This window comes from Fusarium phalaenopsidis, assembly GCF_050370095.1.
Source record: "Fusarium phalaenopsidis strain FUZ10S chromosome Unknown contig_32302, whole genome shotgun sequence".
In the NCBI taxonomy this organism is placed as follows: domain Eukaryota; kingdom Fungi; phylum Ascomycota; class Sordariomycetes; order Hypocreales; family Nectriaceae; genus Fusarium; species Fusarium phalaenopsidis.
In genome coordinates this window covers 3666399-3686526 of record NW_028145405.1, presented here as the reverse complement: position 1 = coordinate 3686526, position 20128 = coordinate 3666399, and the positions used below count along the sequence as shown (strand labels likewise).

At 54.7% G+C, this 20128-nt stretch overlaps 6 protein-coding genes across 6 annotated transcripts; 2 read left to right on the top strand and 4 right to left on the bottom strand.

The window, feature by feature from the left end:
• Window positions 1-229: 229 nt before the first annotated feature.
• Window positions 230-1911, top strand: LRP88_08513 (NEDD8-activating protein UBA3; the record flags this gene model as incomplete). Its single annotated transcript, XM_083245017.1, has 4 exons — window positions 230-435; window positions 492-590; window positions 699-778; window positions 839-1911. The coding sequence occupies 4 exons, from the start codon at window positions 230-232 to the stop codon at window positions 1909-1911; spliced, it is 1458 nt and encodes a 485-aa protein (XP_083099511.1).
• Window positions 1912-2236: 325 nt separating this feature from the next.
• LRP88_08512 (DNA-directed RNA polymerase core subunit RPC40) lies at window positions 2237-3435 on the bottom strand (the record flags this gene model as incomplete). Its single annotated transcript, XM_083245016.1, has 2 exons — window positions 2237-3316; window positions 3370-3435. 2 exons carry the CDS (start codon window positions 3433-3435, stop codon window positions 2237-2239), a joined length of 1146 nt encoding a protein of 381 aa, XP_083099510.1.
• A 1757-nt stretch (window positions 3436-5192) lies between these two features.
• LRP88_08511 (uncharacterized protein) lies at window positions 5193-9812 on the bottom strand (the record flags this gene model as incomplete). The annotated part of the gene is made up of 3 exons (XM_083245015.1): window positions 5193-8911; window positions 8966-9620; window positions 9711-9812. The coding sequence occupies 3 exons, from the start codon at window positions 9810-9812 to the stop codon at window positions 5193-5195; spliced, it is 4476 nt and encodes a 1491-aa protein (XP_083099509.1).
• A 674-nt stretch (window positions 9813-10486) lies between these two features.
• LRP88_08510 (proteasome core particle subunit beta 2) lies at window positions 10487-11421 on the top strand (the record flags this gene model as incomplete). Its single annotated transcript, XM_083245014.1, has 2 exons — window positions 10487-10612; window positions 10732-11421. 2 exons carry the CDS (start codon window positions 10487-10489, stop codon window positions 11419-11421), a joined length of 816 nt encoding a protein of 271 aa, XP_083099508.1.
• Window positions 11422-12076: 655 nt separating this feature from the next.
• Window positions 12077-14409, bottom strand: LRP88_08509 (tetratricopeptide repeat protein; the record flags this gene model as incomplete). Its single annotated transcript, XM_083245013.1, has 3 exons — window positions 12077-12185; window positions 12245-12383; window positions 12435-14409. The coding sequence occupies 3 exons, from the start codon at window positions 14407-14409 to the stop codon at window positions 12077-12079; spliced, it is 2223 nt and encodes a 740-aa protein (XP_083099507.1).
• A 4235-nt stretch (window positions 14410-18644) lies between these two features.
• LRP88_08508 (retrograde cargo receptor ERV46) lies at window positions 18645-20115 on the bottom strand (the record flags this gene model as incomplete). Its single annotated transcript, XM_083245012.1, has 3 exons — window positions 18645-18818; window positions 18876-19825; window positions 19923-20115. The coding sequence occupies 3 exons, from the start codon at window positions 20113-20115 to the stop codon at window positions 18645-18647; spliced, it is 1317 nt and encodes a 438-aa protein (XP_083099506.1).
• Between the last annotated feature and the right edge of the window lie 13 nt (window positions 20116-20128).

Below are 20128 nucleotides of genomic sequence, written 5' to 3'. Positions count from 1 at the left end.
TTCTCAAAACTTACTCATATCAGCAGATTTAGGATTACAGTTATAGATCCGTTGAGATTTCAATCAAAACAATAAACAAACATGGTTTCCCTCTCTTTTCTCTCTCTTTTCCTATATATGGTCGTTATTCCTTCTCGCTCCTGCCTGGTAAAGACCGTCAACCCGAGACAGTCAACCCCACATTCACCGACGCTCACCGAAGCTCACCGCGCCACCTGGAGCAATCATGATGCTCCCCGCGAACGCACGGATCCCCCAGATCTGTTCTGCCTTGTGCACCTCGACCATCTCCCCCATCTTACACCTCCTACACCTGATTTCCCCCTCAATCTTTAGAAAGCTCGATTGGAATCTTTGGGCCATGAGCGTCGATACCCTAGAACCTGCTGCTGCTGCGGCTCCTGCTTCAGCGGCCGACATTGAAGAGAGACGATGGTAAGGGAGCTAGCTACCTGGTCGACGATCCATCACCTGCTGACCGCAACCAAAAGGAAGTATCTCAACCACATTCGTCGAAATCCAGGCCCCTATACCGACCCCGATGCTACCGGTCCCGAGTTTCTCGAGCAGTTTGACAAGTTCAAGGTTCTGTAAGTCGTCCCGTCCGAGCTATCTGGAGCTATCGTGCTAACCTGGCCAGCGTCATGTCTGTCTATAACCCCCCGAGCTTCGATCCGTACTCGTACTGACTATAACAGCGGCGCTGGTGGCCTAGGATGTGAAATCCTCAAGAATCTCGCCATGTCGCGATTCAAAAACATTCACGTAATAGACATGGGTCCGTCCGCCACCCCCTCCATCGCTACTGACATGACCATCAGCTCACGGCGCTCTCCAGATACCATCGACATCTCCAACCTGAACCGGCAGTTCCTCTTCCGCAAGTCCGATGTCGGCAAGTACAAGGCCGAGGTGGCCGCCGAGTTCGTGCAGAAGAGGGTCAAGGGCGTGTCCATCACGGCGCACAACAACCGCATCCAGGACTTTGACGAGGAGTTCTACAACCAGTTCCAGCTCATCATCTGCGGCCTGGACAGCATCGAGGCGCGTCGGTGGATCAACGCCATGCTGGTGTCCATCGCGGAGGAGGGTAAGGACCCCGATGCGATAAAGCCACTCATCGACGGCGGCACCGAGGGCTTTAAGGGCCAGGCCAGAGTCATCATACCATCCATAACCTCGTGCATCGAGTGCCAGCTGGACATGCACGCCCCACGTGCAGCTGTCCCACTCTGCACCATCGCTTCGATCCCGCGACAGCCCGAGCACTGCATCGAGTGGGCCCATGTCATTGCCTGGGAGCAGGAGAAGCCTTTCCCCAAGCTCGACAAGGATGATCCGGAGCACGTCACCTGGCTGTTCCAGAAGGCCCTGATCCGCGCCCAAGAGTTTGGCATCTCGGGCGTGACGTATTCCCTGACGCAAGGTACCATCAAGAACATTATCCCGGCCATTGCATCCACCAATGCCATCATTGCTGCCGCCTGCTGTAACGAGGCCTTCAAGATTGCCACTGGCTCGGCCCCATGTCTGGGATTCGAGTCCAACTATATGATGTACTCGGGAAACGACAGCATCTACACCTACACTTTCAAGCACGAGAAGAAGGATGACTGCCCCGTCTGCGGACGCCAAGCCCGCCCTCTCGAAGTCGACCCCAAGACTACTCTGCAAGACCTTATCGACTCGTTCGCTGTACGACCCGAGGCCCAGCTCAAGAAGCCATCCATCCGCGCCGAGAGCAAGACCCTGTACATGCAGTTCCCCCCTGGCCTAGAAGAGCAGACACGTCCCAACTTGAGCAAGTCACTCAATGAGCTTGGTCTTGAGGAAGGGCAGGAGATTGTAGTAACCGATCCCGCATTCCCCCTCGAGTTCAACTTCTTCCTCAAGTTCAAGACGAGTTCCTGATTAGGGGGTCAGGAGATAGACACGGCGTTTGGGATTTTTTTTTGGCATTTTCGGGCGTTGGACATGATGATGCAGAAAAGACTATGACGACGCAGACACAACCAAGAATAGAAGGAGTGAGCATCGATCGTCATGATGAAATGGAGAAGAAATGACTGGCGAAGATGAAGAAGGTGGTCATGGTATCATTCCTTTTTATCTAACCGTAGAGACCGCAAGAAAAAGATGAAGCAGCAACAAGACAAGACGATTATGATACAGCCGCAATAGAGAACAACCTAAACAATCAAGACTCCCCAAGAACCATGCATGCTTGCCCTGTTGACTACCGCACCATGTTGACAACCTGCTGCTCGAGCTTCTTGCACTTGAGCTTGAGGTGCTTGACCGACTCGAGGAAGAGCTCGTCACTGTCCCACTGCCCCGTGCTCTCGATGGAGAAGATGAAGTGATCCCTCCTCCGGCCCAGCTTGACCTTGCCCTCAAACTCCTCATGCCGCAGGACCTCGCGGCTGACCGTGTCCTTCATGGCATCCACCACCACGGCCTTGGTCTCGCCCTCGTGGCCCTCATAGCCGCTGCCAGCCTGCGCAGCCTCCTCGGCGGTGACGCGCTCAAGACCAATAACACCCTGAGGGAAGCACTTGGCAAACTTGTCGGCGTCGGCGCCCAGGATGGGCTTGGTGATGGTGATGGTGGGCAGGAGGCGGTATGAGGCGGTCGCGACGGGGGAGAACTTGGCGTGGTCGGCGCCGATGCCCTTGTGCATGTGCATGGCGAGGTTGATGGTCTGGCGCGGGCGCAGCTTGGCGATGAGGATGTCCGGGTTCGTCGGGGCGATGGCGTCCTCCCCGCTAAAGTACTCGGCCTGCCTCCCCGTGGGGACAAAGACGATGTCGCGGGCGTAGACGTGGGCGTTGTTGTAGGCCTTGAGGGGGTCGTTCTCGGTGGGAGAGGCGTCCGGGTTCACGGTGCACGTCACGTTGAGCTCGAGGCGGACCGTGTTGTAGTCGAAGCAGCCCGAGAAGGGGTCCTCTCCGGGCTCGGGCTTCTTATACCACTTGAGGAAGTCGCGGAGGCCCTCTCGGCCGCCCTTGAAGGGGACGAGGCCGAGTCGGTGGGCGAGGACCTCATCCTGGATGACGGACGTGTTGTTCTCGATATAGACGTTCTCGATGGCGAGCGTGGGGATCTCGGCGAGGAGGATGCGGCGGAAGGCGTTGGCGAGCGAGGCGTCGATGCCGACGAGGGAGAAGGACGACAGGAACTGGTCGTTCTGGTGGAAGCCCACAGAGAAGCCCTCGCGGAACCTCTCAATGGTGAAGGCGGCGTCTTCGCCGGGGTGGTGTCCGGGGTAGTCGGTCGAAGAGATGTTGGTCACCGTCTCCTTGTTGATACCGACGGTCTGGCGCATGGAAAAGTTAGAACAATAATTTGAGAGAGATCAATTGACATTACCTGGCGGCGCCCAGTTTCCTCCGCATCGGGAGCCCTCCTCCACGCAGCCTGCTGTGTGGGATGCATCTTGAAATCACTATGCGCTCGCGCGGGTTGGATATAGGTACAGACAGGTTGGAGTGAAGGGCAATGGCTGGTAGAGAACCAGAACCAAACAATTTTTTGAAGGGTGCCACTCCTCGGTGAGCGGTGAAAAAATCAAGGTGAGCCAAGGTGAAGAAGGTCCCCACATAAAAATTTGGGAAAGGAAGGAGCAGAAAAAAAAACAGACCCACTGTAGCACGGCGCAGAGATGGCCCCACCCCGAGACCGCCGACCGGTGACCTGGCCTAAGCTTCGGTGGCTGTTCCATTGAAATGTGAAAGCGGACCGGCGCAGGAGAGCCCCACCAGAGGACGACCGGAGTTTTGAAAGCAAAAAAAGAATGGGCCGATTTACAAGACGAGCGTGAGTCGAGGGGCAGATGTCAAATCATGTGGAGTGTGTGGGATGGAAAAAGCGCAATCAATCAATCTCAGAATTGAATTATCAATGCAAACCATGATAAGTGTCATGATTCATACTTGGCAGATGTTGTGTTTGCTCTCATCCAAGACCTGCGACTTCGGCCTCGCCTCTAAACAAGGAAAACCATAGAGATCCCTGGGAAAGCAAGAAGCAGAGCCTCTCGCTTACACGGCCACGATTGCGGTGCGGTTCCTCCGTTGTCCAGCTCGCCGCTCACCGGGCCGGCCTCGTAGCCCAGGTTCAGATCAGCACATGCCCACACCCCCAGCATTCTCCGCGACCTGGACCCCTGGGCTGCGACTCGCTCTCCTCTCCCGGGCAAGGATCTCACGGACGAGCAACTGCGCAGCAGAAGGCGTCACGCGCACTCTGATCCCCCGCTGCAGAGCAGAGATTCCCCCATCGCTTCCCTGTCCGGGCAACCCGGACGACGTCAGTCCCGTGCCCAGCTTTCCAGTAGCCCATCCCTGTCCCAGCAGAGTACTACCTAGATGATGCCGGTCACACGTAGAGGCTCCCTTGGAGTCACCAGAACGTAGCCGGTCCGGCCTTGGAGATTTCTGCCAGACTCCAAAACTATATAATGCCTGTTCAATTCCCTCTTGGTGTCGATCTGCTTGTTCAATCCATCATCACCATCAAAGCAATCAATCAGCCTTGACAATCAAGACTCTCAAAGCCTCAATCAACTACACAACCAAAACCACAACCACGACCAACCCTCCACAACCTTCAAGATGCTCTCCTTCGTCAAGTAATTCACCCCCGCCTCAGCTCCAGTCAAAACACTCGCAATACTAACAAAACTCAGCTACACTCCTCGAACTCACCCCGAGCACAAGAACAAGGACCACTGCCGGGTTCCTTCTACGCCTACGGCTGCTATCCCTCGCACCATGCCCACCGAGACCCCGGCTGTCGAGTCCAAGCCTGCCGTCCCTCGATCTGCTCCCTCTACCACTACCACTACCTCTTGAGTCGACAATTCGGCTTCATACGCATCATGTATCTTAATTAATGTCTGGGGATGAATACCCATGGAGTCAGGTGTTTTTTGGGCCAAGCAATAGGAAAGAAGGAATTAATAAAAACTTGACATCATTTTGATAACCTCAAATCGCTCTCGTTTTCTCGTCTCCAACAACTTGATTAACCCAGGATTAGTCCAGAATCCAAAGAATACATTAGCTGAGTGCTTCTCCCGACCAATTGATACACTATCTAAGCTCTAAACTACAGTTGCTTGGTTATTTCGTTTGTTTCATGTGTTATTCATCCTTTAACTTCTCTCTACCCATATGCCAGTCTTCTTGCCATTATTCAATATCCTCCATGTTCCACACATTGACGCCTCTCTTCTCGACGCTCCCCTTGAGTTTCTGGAGAACTGCCTGTCTGCGCGCCCTCTTCTCCATCAGGTCGCCCTTCTCTTCCCGGCTGAAACCACTGAGCTTCTTGCGAGGGGGGGTGGCCCGCACCGACGCACCCAGGGAAACGCTGCCCGCGAAACTGTGACGAAGAGTTCGCGCAGGCGTCGAATCGGGAGAGAACATGATGCTCTTCCTTGCCTGAGGTGTCATTGGGGATCCCTCTCGGCTCGAACCGCCCAGATGGACCTTGCGCAGCTGGTTCTCCAGGACGTCAATGTCTCCACTTCGCTTCTCAACCATGGCCGTCATCTTGGTAATAGTACGGATCACGGCGTCCACCGTTGGCACACTTGTCTTGCCCTTGCCTGAAGCGCTCGAGACTGATGCAATTCGTGTCTTGAGCAACGTCAGCGATTCTTCCGCTTCGGCAACAAGCTTCGAGAACTTGGCAAACTCCCGTCTGAGTTCGTTCTGCTGTGTTGCTTGCTCCGCACTCAGTGGCATAGACCGTGTCACTTCGGCCTGGTCGGGGTCCGTCCTAATCATGAGGATCTTCTTGAGATCTTCCTGCTTAGCCCGTAGGCGGTGCATATCTCTTGTCAGTTCGTGGCATGCGTCGAGCTTAGCTTCCAAGTCACGAACACGACCGTCCTCAAGATCCGGGTACAGCTCGTTGTCCAGAACTTCCCCAAGCTCATCAATCTCGCAAAGGACCCAATCATCAGGATCCTCGAGGTCATCCTTGGTTCGTCCACCTTGCTTACACTCCTCAGTGTGGCCCTTGATGAATGACTTGACAGTGCGCGCGTTGAGGCCGAGCGTGTCAATCATCGAGTTGATATCTCGATAGACTGCCTCGACTTGGCTTGGGATGCTCTCCTTGGCGGGAGGTGCAACGTTGGAGTGAGCAACGAACTCATCCAGCGTCAAGCTGCCCTCAACCTCGGATGCGAGAATCTTCTGCACTTCGTCATCCTCCTCGTCCACGAGTGGCTGGGTTTCTGCTGCCTCCTGCTTCGCCTTCAACTTCCGGTGCTGGACCATGAACGGATCCTCCGGCGCGCTGGTATCCCGACTTGTGATAGAAGCCCCCATCTGAGACTGTCTGGGTCCGAGGATTTGCGATGCCATTCCGGGGGCGCTCACTGACCTCATAGCTTCCGACCTCATCACTCGGTTTGGTATAGCACTCCGAACCGGGCTAGGGGACCTGGGGCTGGTCGCAGTTGGGCGTGGGAACAAGGGAGCATTGCGGCTGATTTCGCCAAACAGGGGCCGGGATGATTCTTGGTTGGCCCTGCTGCTACCAAGAGCAGGTCCGCCCAGACCACCAAACGAGCTTTGAGGGGTGAAACCAGGCGTGGGGGTTAGGCCACTGACACTTGGGCTCAGATCTTTGGCGACGTCAATACCACTACCTTCGGAACCATCGTCGTCATCCTCATCCTCATCCTCATCCTCCAGATCACTCTCATCCTCAGTTGACTCGGGAACCGAGGGCACAAAGGAAGGCTCCTTTGAGGGGGCCTTGGGAGCAACAAAATCGGGAGGCAACGGAGCATCGTTTGGTTCCGCGGCGGGCTTCTTTGCTGGCTTGGTAAAGTCTGGTGGCAAGGGGGCACTTAGTGCAGCCGTCGAGTTTTCTGAGGGCTTGGACACATTGACAAAGTCGGGCGGCAGTGGGGCGTCTGTTGAGTCTGCAGGCTTGCTCGTCTTCTTCGTCGACAGGAAGTCTGGCGGCAAAGGAGCTGCTTCGGGTTTAGCAGGAGCTGTCGCCACTGCGAATGGATTAGAAGGAGCAGCAGAAGTAGCTGATGAAGAAGACGAATCGCCGAGAGGAAAGGCAGTCCTGCTCGTAGTATCAGGAGGCAGGGGAGCGTCTTGTTCCACTTTGACCTTTGGTGTGTCCGCATCAGGGACTGACTTTTGTCCAAAAATTCCTGTATATCCAGTCGTTTTGGCCGCCGTTTGTGGAGTTCCAAATATGCTTGCCTTGGGCGTGTTTTGCTGTGATCCAAATAGACCTCCAGGCTTGGGCGTAGCGGATGAGGATCCAAACAAGCCACCGGGCTTTGGGGTTTCTGACTTGGTACCGAACAGGGTCGACGAACCAAACTTGGAGGGCTGTCCAAAGACAGAGCTTTGGGGGGCAGGCGAGGTAGGAAACCCAAACTTGGATGGTGCTGGGGTAGTTGTCGGGGTGGTAGATTCGGGGCTCTGGGGTGTAGGGAATAACGAGCTTTTGGGTTTAGCAGGAGTCTCTTGAGGCGTCTCAGCAGCAGTATCCATATCATCATCCTTCGCTGCGGATGTAGTGATGGTGGGTTTGCTAGCAGCGTCGTTAAGAGCAGAGCCAAACCCACTTCCAAACATGGAGGATTGTCCACTTGGTTTAACATCGTCCTTGGCAGATCCATCCGGCTTGAATGAACTCTGTAGCTTGAAAGGAGTGGAGCCGAATGGATTGCTGGAAGGTTGATCTGGCTTGGATGGGAAAGCTGTCTCGGTTTTAGAGGTAGAAGCAAAAGGACTTGCTGCTGGCTTGTCTCCGCTGCCAAATACACTGCTGCTGGTGTTGTTAGAAACAGAAGCGAAGCCGCTTTGGCTGGCGAAACCAGCAAATCCCCCAGAGGCGCCTGATTGATTAGATGAGGCTGCCTTGCCAAAGGGGCTAGTGTTGTTGTTGTTATTCGCAAAACTCGAAAAGCCAGACTGTCCAAAAGCAGGAGTCGATCCTGTTCCACTTGATGCAGCCGCCCAAGGGGAGCTCTTCGCGCCCAGCTGTGACGACTGTCCAAAGCCAATAGCGCTGGGCTTGCCGAAAGCTGGTGCTGAAGAGGGTGCTGCGTTGCTGAAGCCGCTCGATCCAAACACAGCACCACCCGTGCTGGGGGCTGCAGCGCTGGAGCCTCCTGAACCCCAAAGCGAAGGCTTCTGTCCGAGTTGAGAGGACGAGCCAAACGCAGGAGCGGCAGCTGATGAGCCGAAGGCGGAGGCGTTACCAAACGGAGATGCAGAAGATGCTGCTGCCGCTGGAGCCGCCTGAGCTGGTGCAGGGGCAGCAGAGCCCTCTACGGCAGTTAGGTGAGGATAGGATGTACCTTGCCTGATGGAGTCGTTGTAGACTACCCACCACGCGCATAGAATACCCTCATGAGTCAGAACCCAAAATCCAGGAAGGGGCCCTGGCGATTCCTCCAGCTCGACATCCGAAGGGATGGGCTTGTAGACCTTTTCCGTACCAGACAAGTCCAGCGCAACGCCCACGGGTGTCGAGTCATCCATGGAGTCGGTCATAGGGAGAGTCGGTCTCTTGGTGTCATCCAAGAACTCAGTCGTAGTGAAAACACCGGTGATGGAGTCGGCCGGTTTATCGGTAGCCAGAGCGGTCTTGGATCGGCTCAAGACACCCATCTCAGTGGCAGCCGTAGAAGAGACGATAAGAAGGTCCTGGAGAGCAGGTGGGAAGTCCCGGAGTCGTAGAATAGTGTGGTGAGGAGTCTTTTCTGAACCAAAGGGCTCAACGGGATCCGTTAGCTTTTGGAAGTTGAAAGATGATGGCGGTTGGCGCGTGATGATGTGGTAAATGGATGTTGGTGGAGACTCGTTGTTCGATGTGTGAATAGACAGGAAGAGGTTGTTTTCCAGCCAAGTAAGAGATGATACTACCAGGGTGTTAGCCTTACTGAGGTCTTGTTAAATATCTTGAAATCGCTTACCGTGAAAGTCGCCCATGTTAGGGGGCTTGGGGATCTCCCCCTTAGCTTCACCTTCCGGTGTCATCTGAGCTATTGTGCCATCACCCAATCCCGCGCACAGCTGCTTGCCCTTGGAGCTCCAGCTGATACAGCTGACCTGGTTCTTAAGAGGGTTGCTGATCTGACGCTCCTTCAGATTCGCCATGTGCAAGTTGCCGCCGTTGGTTACAATGGCACACAGCTCAGCCTTCTCGGGTGTCGGGTTCGGGATCATAGCTCGCAGCGTCTCGCCATTCGTCGACAGCTCAAAGGCAGAGTTTGTCGAGCCCGAGAGGAGACTCTGGACTTCGTAAACGGCCAATCCACCACCAGATTCAGCTGAGAGAATCAGGTAGTTCTCGTCTGCGGTAAAGGCGAGTTGCGACACCCGCATGGGCATCGCAATCTTGAGCTGAGGCTCGAATGCGCGAATGTCGGAGTCGCCATTCTTTTCTGATTCGAATGCTTTTCGGACGGATTCGGTGGTGGCGATGATGACCTGGTCAGGACCGGCAGCAGCGACAAGACCCTTTCGCGAAGCAACACTCAGGAGCGACGCGGTTGAAGATGGAAGAGATGACCACGCAGAGGTCAGACGAACTTTGGCGTCGCCGGCGATGGTAAGAAAGCCTAGATCCTGTGTTTGGCACAAGTGATTAGCATGGCCTCAATGGGCGAGCAAAACAAATCCAGCGTCAAGATGCCATCAACACAAGCGCAAACTCACCTCTGTCTGGATAGTCTCCAAATCAGGACCTGAAGTAAGCCCTCCTGCTCCGCCGGCGCCCCCAAGCATGGAGTTTCCAGAGTTACCGAAGCCGAAAGCCATGACTGTAGCAGAGTGGCCGGCCTTGACTTGGAGAAGAGGACCCAGAGTTCAATAAATTTGCCCTTCGCATGGGAGTGGACTGGGAAGACCGGGGAGCTTTTGCTTTGCTTTCGCACAAGGCTTAGGCAGGCGGTGGTAGGCCAGGGGACGTGCTCAGTGCGAACGCCAGCAAATAATCGTGATTGGCCAGCTGAAGCGCCAGGAGCCCAGCAAGCAATGGATCGAGACGGATGGTTAACCAGAATCTGGGGCGCGTTGTCGATGATGTCCAAAGAAGAAATTGAGTGTGAATTGGGACGAGGATATTGTTCCACGACGAGATTCGCAACTGCTTGCTTCAAAGAGTTCGCCTCGTCTGCAGTGACTTTTTGGAGCTTTATCATCACGTGCCGAAGCTCGAGCCACCGCCAACTACCAGCCTCTACCTGCGCGCCACAGCCCAATCAGAGCGTGTCCCTGGGGTAGCTCAACGACGTGCCTCTGCCTCTGGAAGGCAGCTTTTAGCCTCGTCATCAGCTCTGCCTTGTTAACCTCAACTCGTCGCTGTGAACCACGTCCCAACCACAAAGATACCCCCAAACGACTGTCCCATCCTGCGATACCGTGCCTGCCTATAACGCCTGGAATTACGCATAAATTGAGATATTGAATCGGGGAAACCAACGTCGCCCACGATGCCCGGCTTCGACTTCTCCAACTACAACCGCAATGCGGCCCTCCACGCCCGAGGAGTCCCTCTGCCAAAGGCCACCAGTACTGGAACAACCATTGTTGGATGCATATTCGATGGCGGTGTGGTGGTGAGTACTCCTGCGTCCCTCTTATGTCGCATGCTTTAATCCCCTGGACGGGACTATCGTCATGACGATAAGAGCTCCCCATCATAACCATCACCCACTGACACGGCCTCCATCGATAGATCGCAGCCGATACCCGAGCCACATCCGGCCCCATCGTCGCCGACAAGAACTGTGAGAAGCTTCACTATATCTCCCCTCAGATCTGGTGCGCTGGTGCTGGTACAGCCGCCGACACCGAGTTCACCACCGCCCTCATCTCCTCCCAGCTCGAGCTGCACTCCCTCTCAACCGGCCGCAAGCCCCGCGTCGTCACCTGCATGACCCTCCTGAAGCAGCACCTCTTCCGCTACCAGGGCTACATTGGCGCCTACCTCGTCGTCGCCGGTGTCGATCCCACCGGCACCCACCTTTTCACCGTTCACGCCCACGGCAGCACCGACAAGCTCCCATACGTCACCATGGGCAGTGGTAGCTTGGCCGCCATGAGCGTCTTCGAGACCCAGTGGAAGCCTGATCTCACCGAGGAGGAGGCGGTGAAGCTGGCCAGCGACGCCATCCTGGCGGGTGTCTGGAACGATCTGGGCTCTGGTTCCAACGTGGATGTGGCCATCATCACCAAGGAGAAGACGACATTGAAGAGAAACTACATCAAGCCCAACGAGAAGGAGCCCAAGCTGCAGAGTTACGCCTTCCCCAAGGGCACGACAGCCGTGCTGAACGAGAAGATCATTACCAAGAACGAGATTGGGCGGTACGTTAGCGTGGAAGAGGTGCCTCTTGACGACTCGAAGATGGATGTCGACACCTAAGCGCCTGGATTATGCTTGGGCAGTTAGATGGTTAGAGCGTGGCATGTAACAACACAATCCGGGTACACTATAAACTGGAGCACTGAACTTGTCTTCATTCGATCTCCAAGAGGTGACCATTGATGTTCGTCTAGAGGTGAACAGCTTCAGCTTGTTTGTTTGGCTAGCATTATGATTCTCGAAAGAAGCATCCAAGCTCCATACATGCTTCCAGCTGCACCCCGTGGATATGTCCACTATCTCTATGTGCAAAGAAGGTTACAAGAATAGAATAGAATAATAACAGCCAACCGATCTGCTATGCGCAAATCGGTGCCATGCAATCGCCTCTGCCAGGCCACGAAAGCCGTAGCCCGTGCTGGGATTAAATCATCGCTAAAACCCCCCATTCCAAAATCCAAGCCCGGTGCAGAAGCGAAGTTAACTCCCTTTGTCCAAACCACATCATTGCTCTCCCTGAGCAACGTCGCGCTTGTGGTATGTCGTATGATCAGTCAAGTGTTGCGCCTAAGTCGGTGCATAGAGCACAAGAATACTCCTCCCAGAAAACCCATGAATCCCAAATGCGATGCGCAACTCAAACTCCGATGAAATGGGTATGTCGAAGATCTCATCATTATCGTGGTAGGCGTGTCAAATAAAGCGGCTCGTGAGCTCACTTCCGTCCAAACATGGTTCGGGTTCGAGATTTACTCCGAGCCTTCTTCTTGTCCTTTTTGGGTGCGCTTGGGTCGTCGTCATCATCGTACTTGGCTTTGTGAATCCTGTAGCATGGCAGTTAGTAACGAGTCACAATGAGACGCCTGTCTCAGCAGATACATACCAGCTGTTTCCGACCATGCTCATACCCTTGGCTTCAGCCATACGATAGAACTTGGCACTCTTCTTGAGGTTCTTCTTACAACCTATGCCCTGTGCATAGCAGAAACCAGCCTCAGCCAGTGCATCGACATCGCCCCAGGCTAGTTGTGAGTTAGTAACAGCTCATCGACAGTTGAGGCATATAGACTTACTACCAGCGATCTCGAAGCACCTCAGCGCCAGAGACTTATCCTGCTCGATGCCCCATCCGTTCATATGACTAACACCAAGTTCGTAAATGCTGAGAGCGAACTGCGCCTTTCGAGTTCTCCTCTCAATGACATCAACATGCTTGCCCTCCTTGACTTGATCCTCGTCATCCGCAATCTCGACACTGGCATATTCGGCTGCCTTCCTGAGCCATTCAACACCCTCCTTCTGGTTCGCCCGCATGCCCCATCCATGACGACAGGCAAGCGCATACAAGAGCATGGCGGTAGGATCATTCAGTCGGGCTGCGTATCGAAGGTGATATGTCGATTCCTTCAGGGACCCGTTCTCATGGCATTCTATGCCCTTTGCGAGATGCTCCTCTGCCGACATTTCTGAAGCGGTGGGAGCTGCAGACCGAGCCGTAGGCGGTGGTCGGATCGTGCTAGCGGTGTCGCTGGTTGTGGTGGAGACAGGAGTCCTGCCTCGACCCCTGGGTGCATCTTCTGAAGATCGAGGGTCGTCGATTGAAGGTCTCTCGGGACTAGAAGGTGCCTGCGGCATTGGGGGCACCGCTGTTTCTGAGTAGACCTTTCTCAGATCTGTCGATGGTCTTGGCATCGGGCTGCTGGGTGTCAAGGAATCCTCTGGGACAATCTTGGCTGAAGAGCTGGATGGGCGGGTGGGAGGCGAAGGAGGAGCGTCAGCATGGATTCGCTGCACATTGCTAGGAGGAACCACGGGTTGCTCCCATCGGTAAGAGGCTTGTGTTTGATGTTCAGAGGGCTCGGCTCGCTGAATAGTCTTGCCTCTGGGTAGTGAAAACTTGGAGTAAATGTACGATGGTGCGCCCTTGTCGTCGGTCTGTTGCTCCAGAAAGGCTTCGCTATGCATGCTCACTGGTGTATGGGCCGTGTCATCAGCCAAGATGAATGAGGGTTGACTATCGGAAGAGGCTTGTCTCAGAGGTGACTCCATACCAGGCGTGCCAGACCTGCTGAGAGGTCTTGAGAAGTTGAAGGACGGTCGGGGGAGAGCAGACGTTTCCGAGCTCACTGAAGGCGATCTTTGAAAAGAGCCAATGCCCGGGGACGTCACTGCGCCGTTAAAGGCGGCGCTCCCAGAAGAGAGCTTTCGTGGAGGTAACGAATGGAATGAGCTAGCCATATTACCGGTTGACTCTTCATCGGTAGGTAGTAGGGGGGTGGAAACGGTGCTGGATGATCTCCTCGTGAACATGGTTTGAGGGGGCGCGAGTCCAAGTTCATCGAACGAAGGCTGCTTCGGCTTGTGAGGGGAGCCACTGACAGATCCATTGATAGAACCACTGATTGACCCGCTAGGTCGTCGGTGAGAAGATAGTGAGGCAGCGTCTTCCTTTCGAGAAGGTGATGATTCGGTTCGCTTATCAGACTGCGATTGAGTTTCACTGCGCAACGGTGAAGGCGAGCGTTCTCTCCTAGCACCAAAAAAGGGGTCTGTCTCGTCAATCTGGTTTAGCAGAGGCCGAGACCGAGCTGGATCACGAGCAGGCACTGCTGGTATATCCTCATCTGGAGTAGGGGGTATGCGGCTCATTCGTGGGTGCATCGAGACTGGTCGGTCGGCATCATCGCTAAACGCGTCCTCCAGCTCTACGTCCGTTCTCGGGCCAAAACTAGAACCAGGGCGATCACCAGCCTCTGACCCCGAATCTTGGGACATGGACCGAAAGTATTCAGACCGCCCCTGAACAATCAAAGGGCTCTCGACAGTGAGGGGAGGAAGTCGGCTCATCCTGTTGCCCTCTTTGGCGCTCTCTTGTAATTGCCTTGCGAGCAACCGGCTCTGCATAGCAAAGGCGTCCAACGGGGACAGCTCGGGGGGGATTTCGCCGGCGACATGGAGGCGAGGTGAACGGAGAGGCTTGGAGACGGTAGAAATATTCGAATGCTGCGAGTCGGATCGCAAGTCCAAAATGGACGGTCGTGTCGACATGGTTGGTCGCTCTGAAGTACAACTCTAGCGGTAGAGTCTGGTGCCCATGCAGATATTACTATTATGGAAAATCGAATGCGCTATGCGGGAGCGTAACTGAGGTTGTCCCTCTCGAGAGTTCCGCCAAAAAAAAAAAAATCAAAGCAACCAGAGAGTGTAGCAAGAGAGTTGGCTGTATTATTTCGTTGCTTTGACGCTCGATTGCAGCGAGAAAGGACCAGGATCCGAGATGGTTGGGGGAACAGGCCGAGCGATTGTCAATGAGCAGGGGGCACCGGTATTAACAAGGCGTTACAAAGCTGCGGCAGACATTGGGGGTCGACAAAGAATGGATGATGGCGAACAGACGTCAGGAACGGCGAGACGAGGGTGACGGCGAAAGACAGCCAAGCAGTGATCGGCGGCGGAAGAGGGATCTTTGCGCGGGCCGCGCTATGCGATTAGTGCCACGAGAAGCTCGATGGAACGGAGTTGAAACGAGCGACGGCCACTACGACCAAGAGGAAATCGGCGACGCAGGCGGAAGACGGGGTTCGAGATTGTCGGAGATGTGAACGGCGCAACGCGGAGCCGTGCTATGCTATGTATGTATGCTATGCGGCGGCGGTGTTGTTGACGGGTCTCGGGTCTTCGTGGGGTGACGGGGCGACGCCCTTCCTTCGTTGATGGGGCCAAGATGAGACGAAGCGCGAACGAGTATTAGAACGAAGGGGAGGGTAAAAACACCGAGAGAACGAGCGGCCAAGTATGCGAATGACGACTCGGAGTAAAAGAGGAAGCGACGAGAACAGGGGAGTCGTAGTAGAGGAGGGAGGATGGATGGTGTTTGTAGACGGGAAGTAGGATTAAGGTCTAAGGTATCTGTAGAGAGCATAGACTTGCGGCCCTAGCTAAGGTAGTGTCTCTCTCGTCCTTCCCCCCCAAGCAATAGCCCCCAAGCGCGAACAGGGAACTAATTTACCTTGCCCTGGGTGGCTTTATTAGACCTTGGTTACAGTGCAGAAGATTGATGGATGCGATGTGGAAAGAGTGGAGAGGGAGGTGATGGATCATGGATGGATCCCGTCGGGTCCCTTTTGGATGGACCCAGGGTGGAGGGATACCGGATGGGGAGAGGGAGGTCTCTGGCGTTGTGCTGTGCAACACTCCAAGAGGACAAGGCATTTTGATTAGGCCGGTCTTGCATTACGCTGTATTCTGCATCCAGCCAGCCCAGCCGGAGAGTGACTATCAAAGGGGCTTTGCCTCCTCCATGTCATGCCATGGATCCAAGTGCTGACTGACCTCTTGATCTCGCCAACTTCGCCTCAGGTTCTCAATGTTGTTGATGTGGATGCCTTCTCTCCACCGGGTCTGTGCTGATGAGGTGTTCTGTACATACTACATACACAGTACTGGGCTGCACAAGATCCAATTCTCTCAGAGGGCGTGGCGGCGCAGCGATGCACCGACAATCCATGTCCAAAATACGAGGCCCTTGACCTGCACAATTACGCTGCATGTTTCTCTCTCCGCTCTGCACAACGCCGACCCTCGTGGCAAGTCTAATAAGCTGGCCCTCTAGACCACCCCCCATGACCGAAAGGAGGCGTTCTCTTGGACTCGAATAGTCCCACCTGCTCCCAGGACCATCACCAGGGTTCGACTTTACATTGACGGGCGGGGACCGAGTCCAACTGAAGACGGAGGCATGTCCGTCTACAGTAAAGGGGATCTCGAGTGTAATATGGATTCAAGTCAGCTGTCCCCAGGGAGATTTTATTGCTCTCCCGTCAAGGCTACCAACTCGGGAAGGCAACCTCTTGCTCGCAGTTGCATCCAATTTCGCTGTTTTTCAAGGACCAGCAGCCGCGGTCGCACAAGCAAAAAAACGGCCTCGACGCCTCATTTCGGTGCCTTGCATGCGTCTTGCACATTCTACCACCCTACGGCCGTCATTGCTTTCTTTATTCTACCACTCGATCCCCTGCTTCTTCCCCCATCTCCAACAATAACTGTCTTGCTCCCTTGTTCTCGTCCAAAAGCAAAGGGGACTTGTCAAAGGCCTCCAGTGTGTGTCTCTCTCTCACTTGTCAGACCCCAACCCAAGACGACGGCAAAACAATGAGACCAGACCAGGGTCGGCCGGCTTGAGGCTCCACAGACTCCATGGCTCCAGTGTAAAGTACTTGCCTTATTACAGCCACTTCCCAGTCTGGGGTACATGCTCTAGGCCTTCCATTGTTATCTTTGTTATGAGGAGTCTATTATCTGACCGTCAGAAGGCATATGCCTGGTGATGGATGCACTACCTAGCCATTGATAAACCGTTGCCGGTCAGACCCAGCCTCGAGAGCGGTCTACATCTGCCAGCCAACATCTTTTAGCGCTGGCTCCCGTTGTCAATGGTTCACCTCGGGTCGGGTATCTGAACCTCGCCTCTCTTCATCGCCCCCTTTCAGCTCTCCAGGATTCCCCTACCCTTTCCTGTCTGCCTGTCTGTTCTCGGCCCCTGGCACAGAGGAGGTCTAGACAATGATTGCTTGGCTGTCTGGACTCTTCCGATCTCGTTTAGCCTTGTGTGCTACGTACGCACGCACGTATGTAGCAACAGTCTCGCCTGGCCAGGCTCATTTGTTGTCTCTGGCGGTCCATCCAAGACCCAGTTCTGCATGCCAGCCGAGTTGAAAACAGCCACAAACATAGGTCTCGTCAACAGGCCTCGCCTCTCAGCATATCCGTACTGTATGCGCCTCCGCCTCCGCCTCTGCCTCTTGATTACGACTAGTTCACGCCCGACCCCAGTTCTCTCTCGCTCACGAGTTTTTTATAGCAACTGATGACCAGCGCTAGTCCACCAAGACGGCGACCCGGGCCACAAAGGCAAATTGCACGCGTAAACGTCTTTCTTTTCCGTCTGTATCGGAGTCTTGACGTGGAGCGCTGCAACTGCTACTTCAGCCGCAGCGAATGGCGCAAATCATAATTCTCTTTACCTCAAAGGTCAAGCCACGCCGTGTCACTGGTGCCAGATGGAGTGTGGCCTTGGATGCCACGACGGCCCACGTATTACAGAGCCTGACGCAAGGGCACAGGGAATGACGCAGGCGGCCCTTTGTTGCCGACAGTGGACGGAACAATTGGATCACACCTCAAACCGGTTGCTAGGTACTCCGTACATGTGGCTACGGTTTCACCACTGTCATGGTCGAATCTTGCATCTACCCGTTCCACCAAGGGTACTGTACAGCATCTGAAGTTCTTCCTCCACCCGACAGTGTGTAGTACAGTATCTCGCAAGGGAGCGCAGAGATCGCTAGCAGCCATTGTTCCGTCCCTCACCTGTCAATCGTAAATGAACGATCACCCAAGATGGACCAATCAGACACTCCGCCTGGACTTCTCCTGAGTCCTCTTACACAGCCCATCCATCTATCATACAGCCATTGTCTCTGTAAGAGAATCAAGTGGTCAAGACGCATTCAAGTCTCATTTTGAGCCTCTTCACTTTGTTATGCCTTCTCCAGCGGCACCTACCAATGAAACACCACCCGTCACACTGTCCAGCTTCCGACCCCGGTCCTTATCCCGCCGGTGTTTCTCGACTCTCCATCATCCAGGGACATGGTCCCCTGCTGACAGCACCGCTCGACTCAGTCCTCGATTGGTCCCTTGGCACGAGGACTTTGTGCACAATAATCTCACAATCTCGTCACTAATCTCCGTGCTCGCACAAGGCCAGGCACAAGCCAAGGTTCGCCAACCAACCTCAAGGATGTGCTTCATTTCTCCACAACGTCTTCAACGATCGATCCCCTGCTTCAGGGGTTATACGGACGAGTACGCGCAATTGGCCCAGAGAGGATGACAGAATCTCCCAGGTACGATGTCGGTGATTTGCAGATCTCAATTCCCACCCGCCGCCGCATTTGAAACTGTCTTCAATCGGACGTTGTTTTACATAGCCGCCCTCATGAGACATGTGAAAGCCCATCTTATAATTCACCCTTCTCTCTCCCCAGTTGACGTTCCATGACCAAGGTTTCCGAACAAGATGCATGTGCCATCAGGTTCATGGCGTCTGCTCTCATGATTTGATAATGCTCCTTAAAGATTCCCAACTATTCCAGAACGCCTAACCCACCAATGCATAGGGAGCATTGGACTTTTACAATAGCTACACAGGTCCCTCACCATAGCTGGTCGTACCTTGCTCATACTCACTCGTCCCCACATCGCATCAATATACTCTCTGCTTACATGTCCTTGGATCGCATCTTCTTGAGACGAGCGGCACCCTCGAACAGTCCGCGGTCAACCGCCGCAGCGACGGTCAGAGTTCCACCAACAATGGCGCAGAGTCCAGCAAGGAAACCGCTAAAGGTCTTGCCCTTCTCCTCGCGGTTGACAACCTTCATGGGGGAAATATCCTACAGCAATCGTTAGTTTCGATTCACTTGTCAAGACAACCACCATAGGGCACTTACATAGGAGAAGAAGACGCCAGGGATACCACCACTGGTATGCTGGCGCTCAGCGTGGCCTTCAGCGGCGTCGTTGCCGCCAGCCAAACTCCTCTTGTGGCTAGTGACAGAGTACTGGTGAGTCTCGACACTGCCATCCTCGGAGTAACCGTAGGCTCCGAGGCTCGTGTCGTCCTGCAGGAGGCCGGCGATCTTGAGACCCTTGCTGTCCCAGCCCAGAGGGAGGTATGATGTAGGGACAATCTTTACAAAGTACATGAAGTTGAAGTTGGGATCCTTGATATCCTGGCGGGTACCGTCAAGAGGGTTCTGGTGGTGGTTGGTCCAGGGCGTTCCCTTGCTGCCGACCTTGCGAGCGACTTCGTCGGGGAGCTGAGGACCAAAGCGGAGGGAGTGGATGATGTGGGTGAAGTCGTGCGCCTTGCCCTTGGGAGCATCCCAGTAGTTCTTCAGATCGTGAACGTGCATGTTGCCGCTGCTGAAGCTTCGTCCAGGAGCAAAGTGGAAGTTGCCAATAACCTTGTTCACGCGCAGGCCACCCTCAATGCGGCAACCTTCCTCACGCTGAGCATCCAGCTTCTCAGCATAGTGCTCGCGCTCACACTGCTCAACGCCCTCTCCACGACCAAAGGCCCACGACGCCTGGGCGTAGGCTTCACGAACTTCGTCACAAGTCTGGCAGCAGCCGGCCTTTCGGGCATTCGCAGGGGGCTGAGCACCGTAGCAGCCACCGCAGTAGGAGGGATCGAGGTGGGCGGCAGCATCATCATGGAGGGAGAGGGACTTGGAGTCGATATCGGCGCCGCCCTTGGACTGGGGTTGAAGACGGACTTTGTTGACACCGTGCATGACGCCGTGCTGCTGCTCGCCAGAGACATCCATGACATCGAGGGTCAGGAGTTCGCAGGGCATCTTGGGGAATGTGATGTTGAGGTGGATCTCCATTCGCTCTCCTGTAAATCACATCCACGTCAGCAACTCGCGGCTTCGAAGTCGCAACGGGGAAGCAATCGCAGCTCTATCCCCGGGGACCTAGACGTTATCCCATACCTCGTCCTCTATCCACAATCAACTCGGGGTGTATCTCGACCCGGCGATACTCTGACCATTCACCCCAGGCCAGGAAGATGACGACGATCAGAGACACGATAGTAACAATACCACCACTTGTGGTTCGAATTCGCGCCTCGTCGACTGTCTTGGTGAAGGCATCGAGCCTTGTGAACCTCGACTTGGGAGGCATTTTTGGAGAAGCG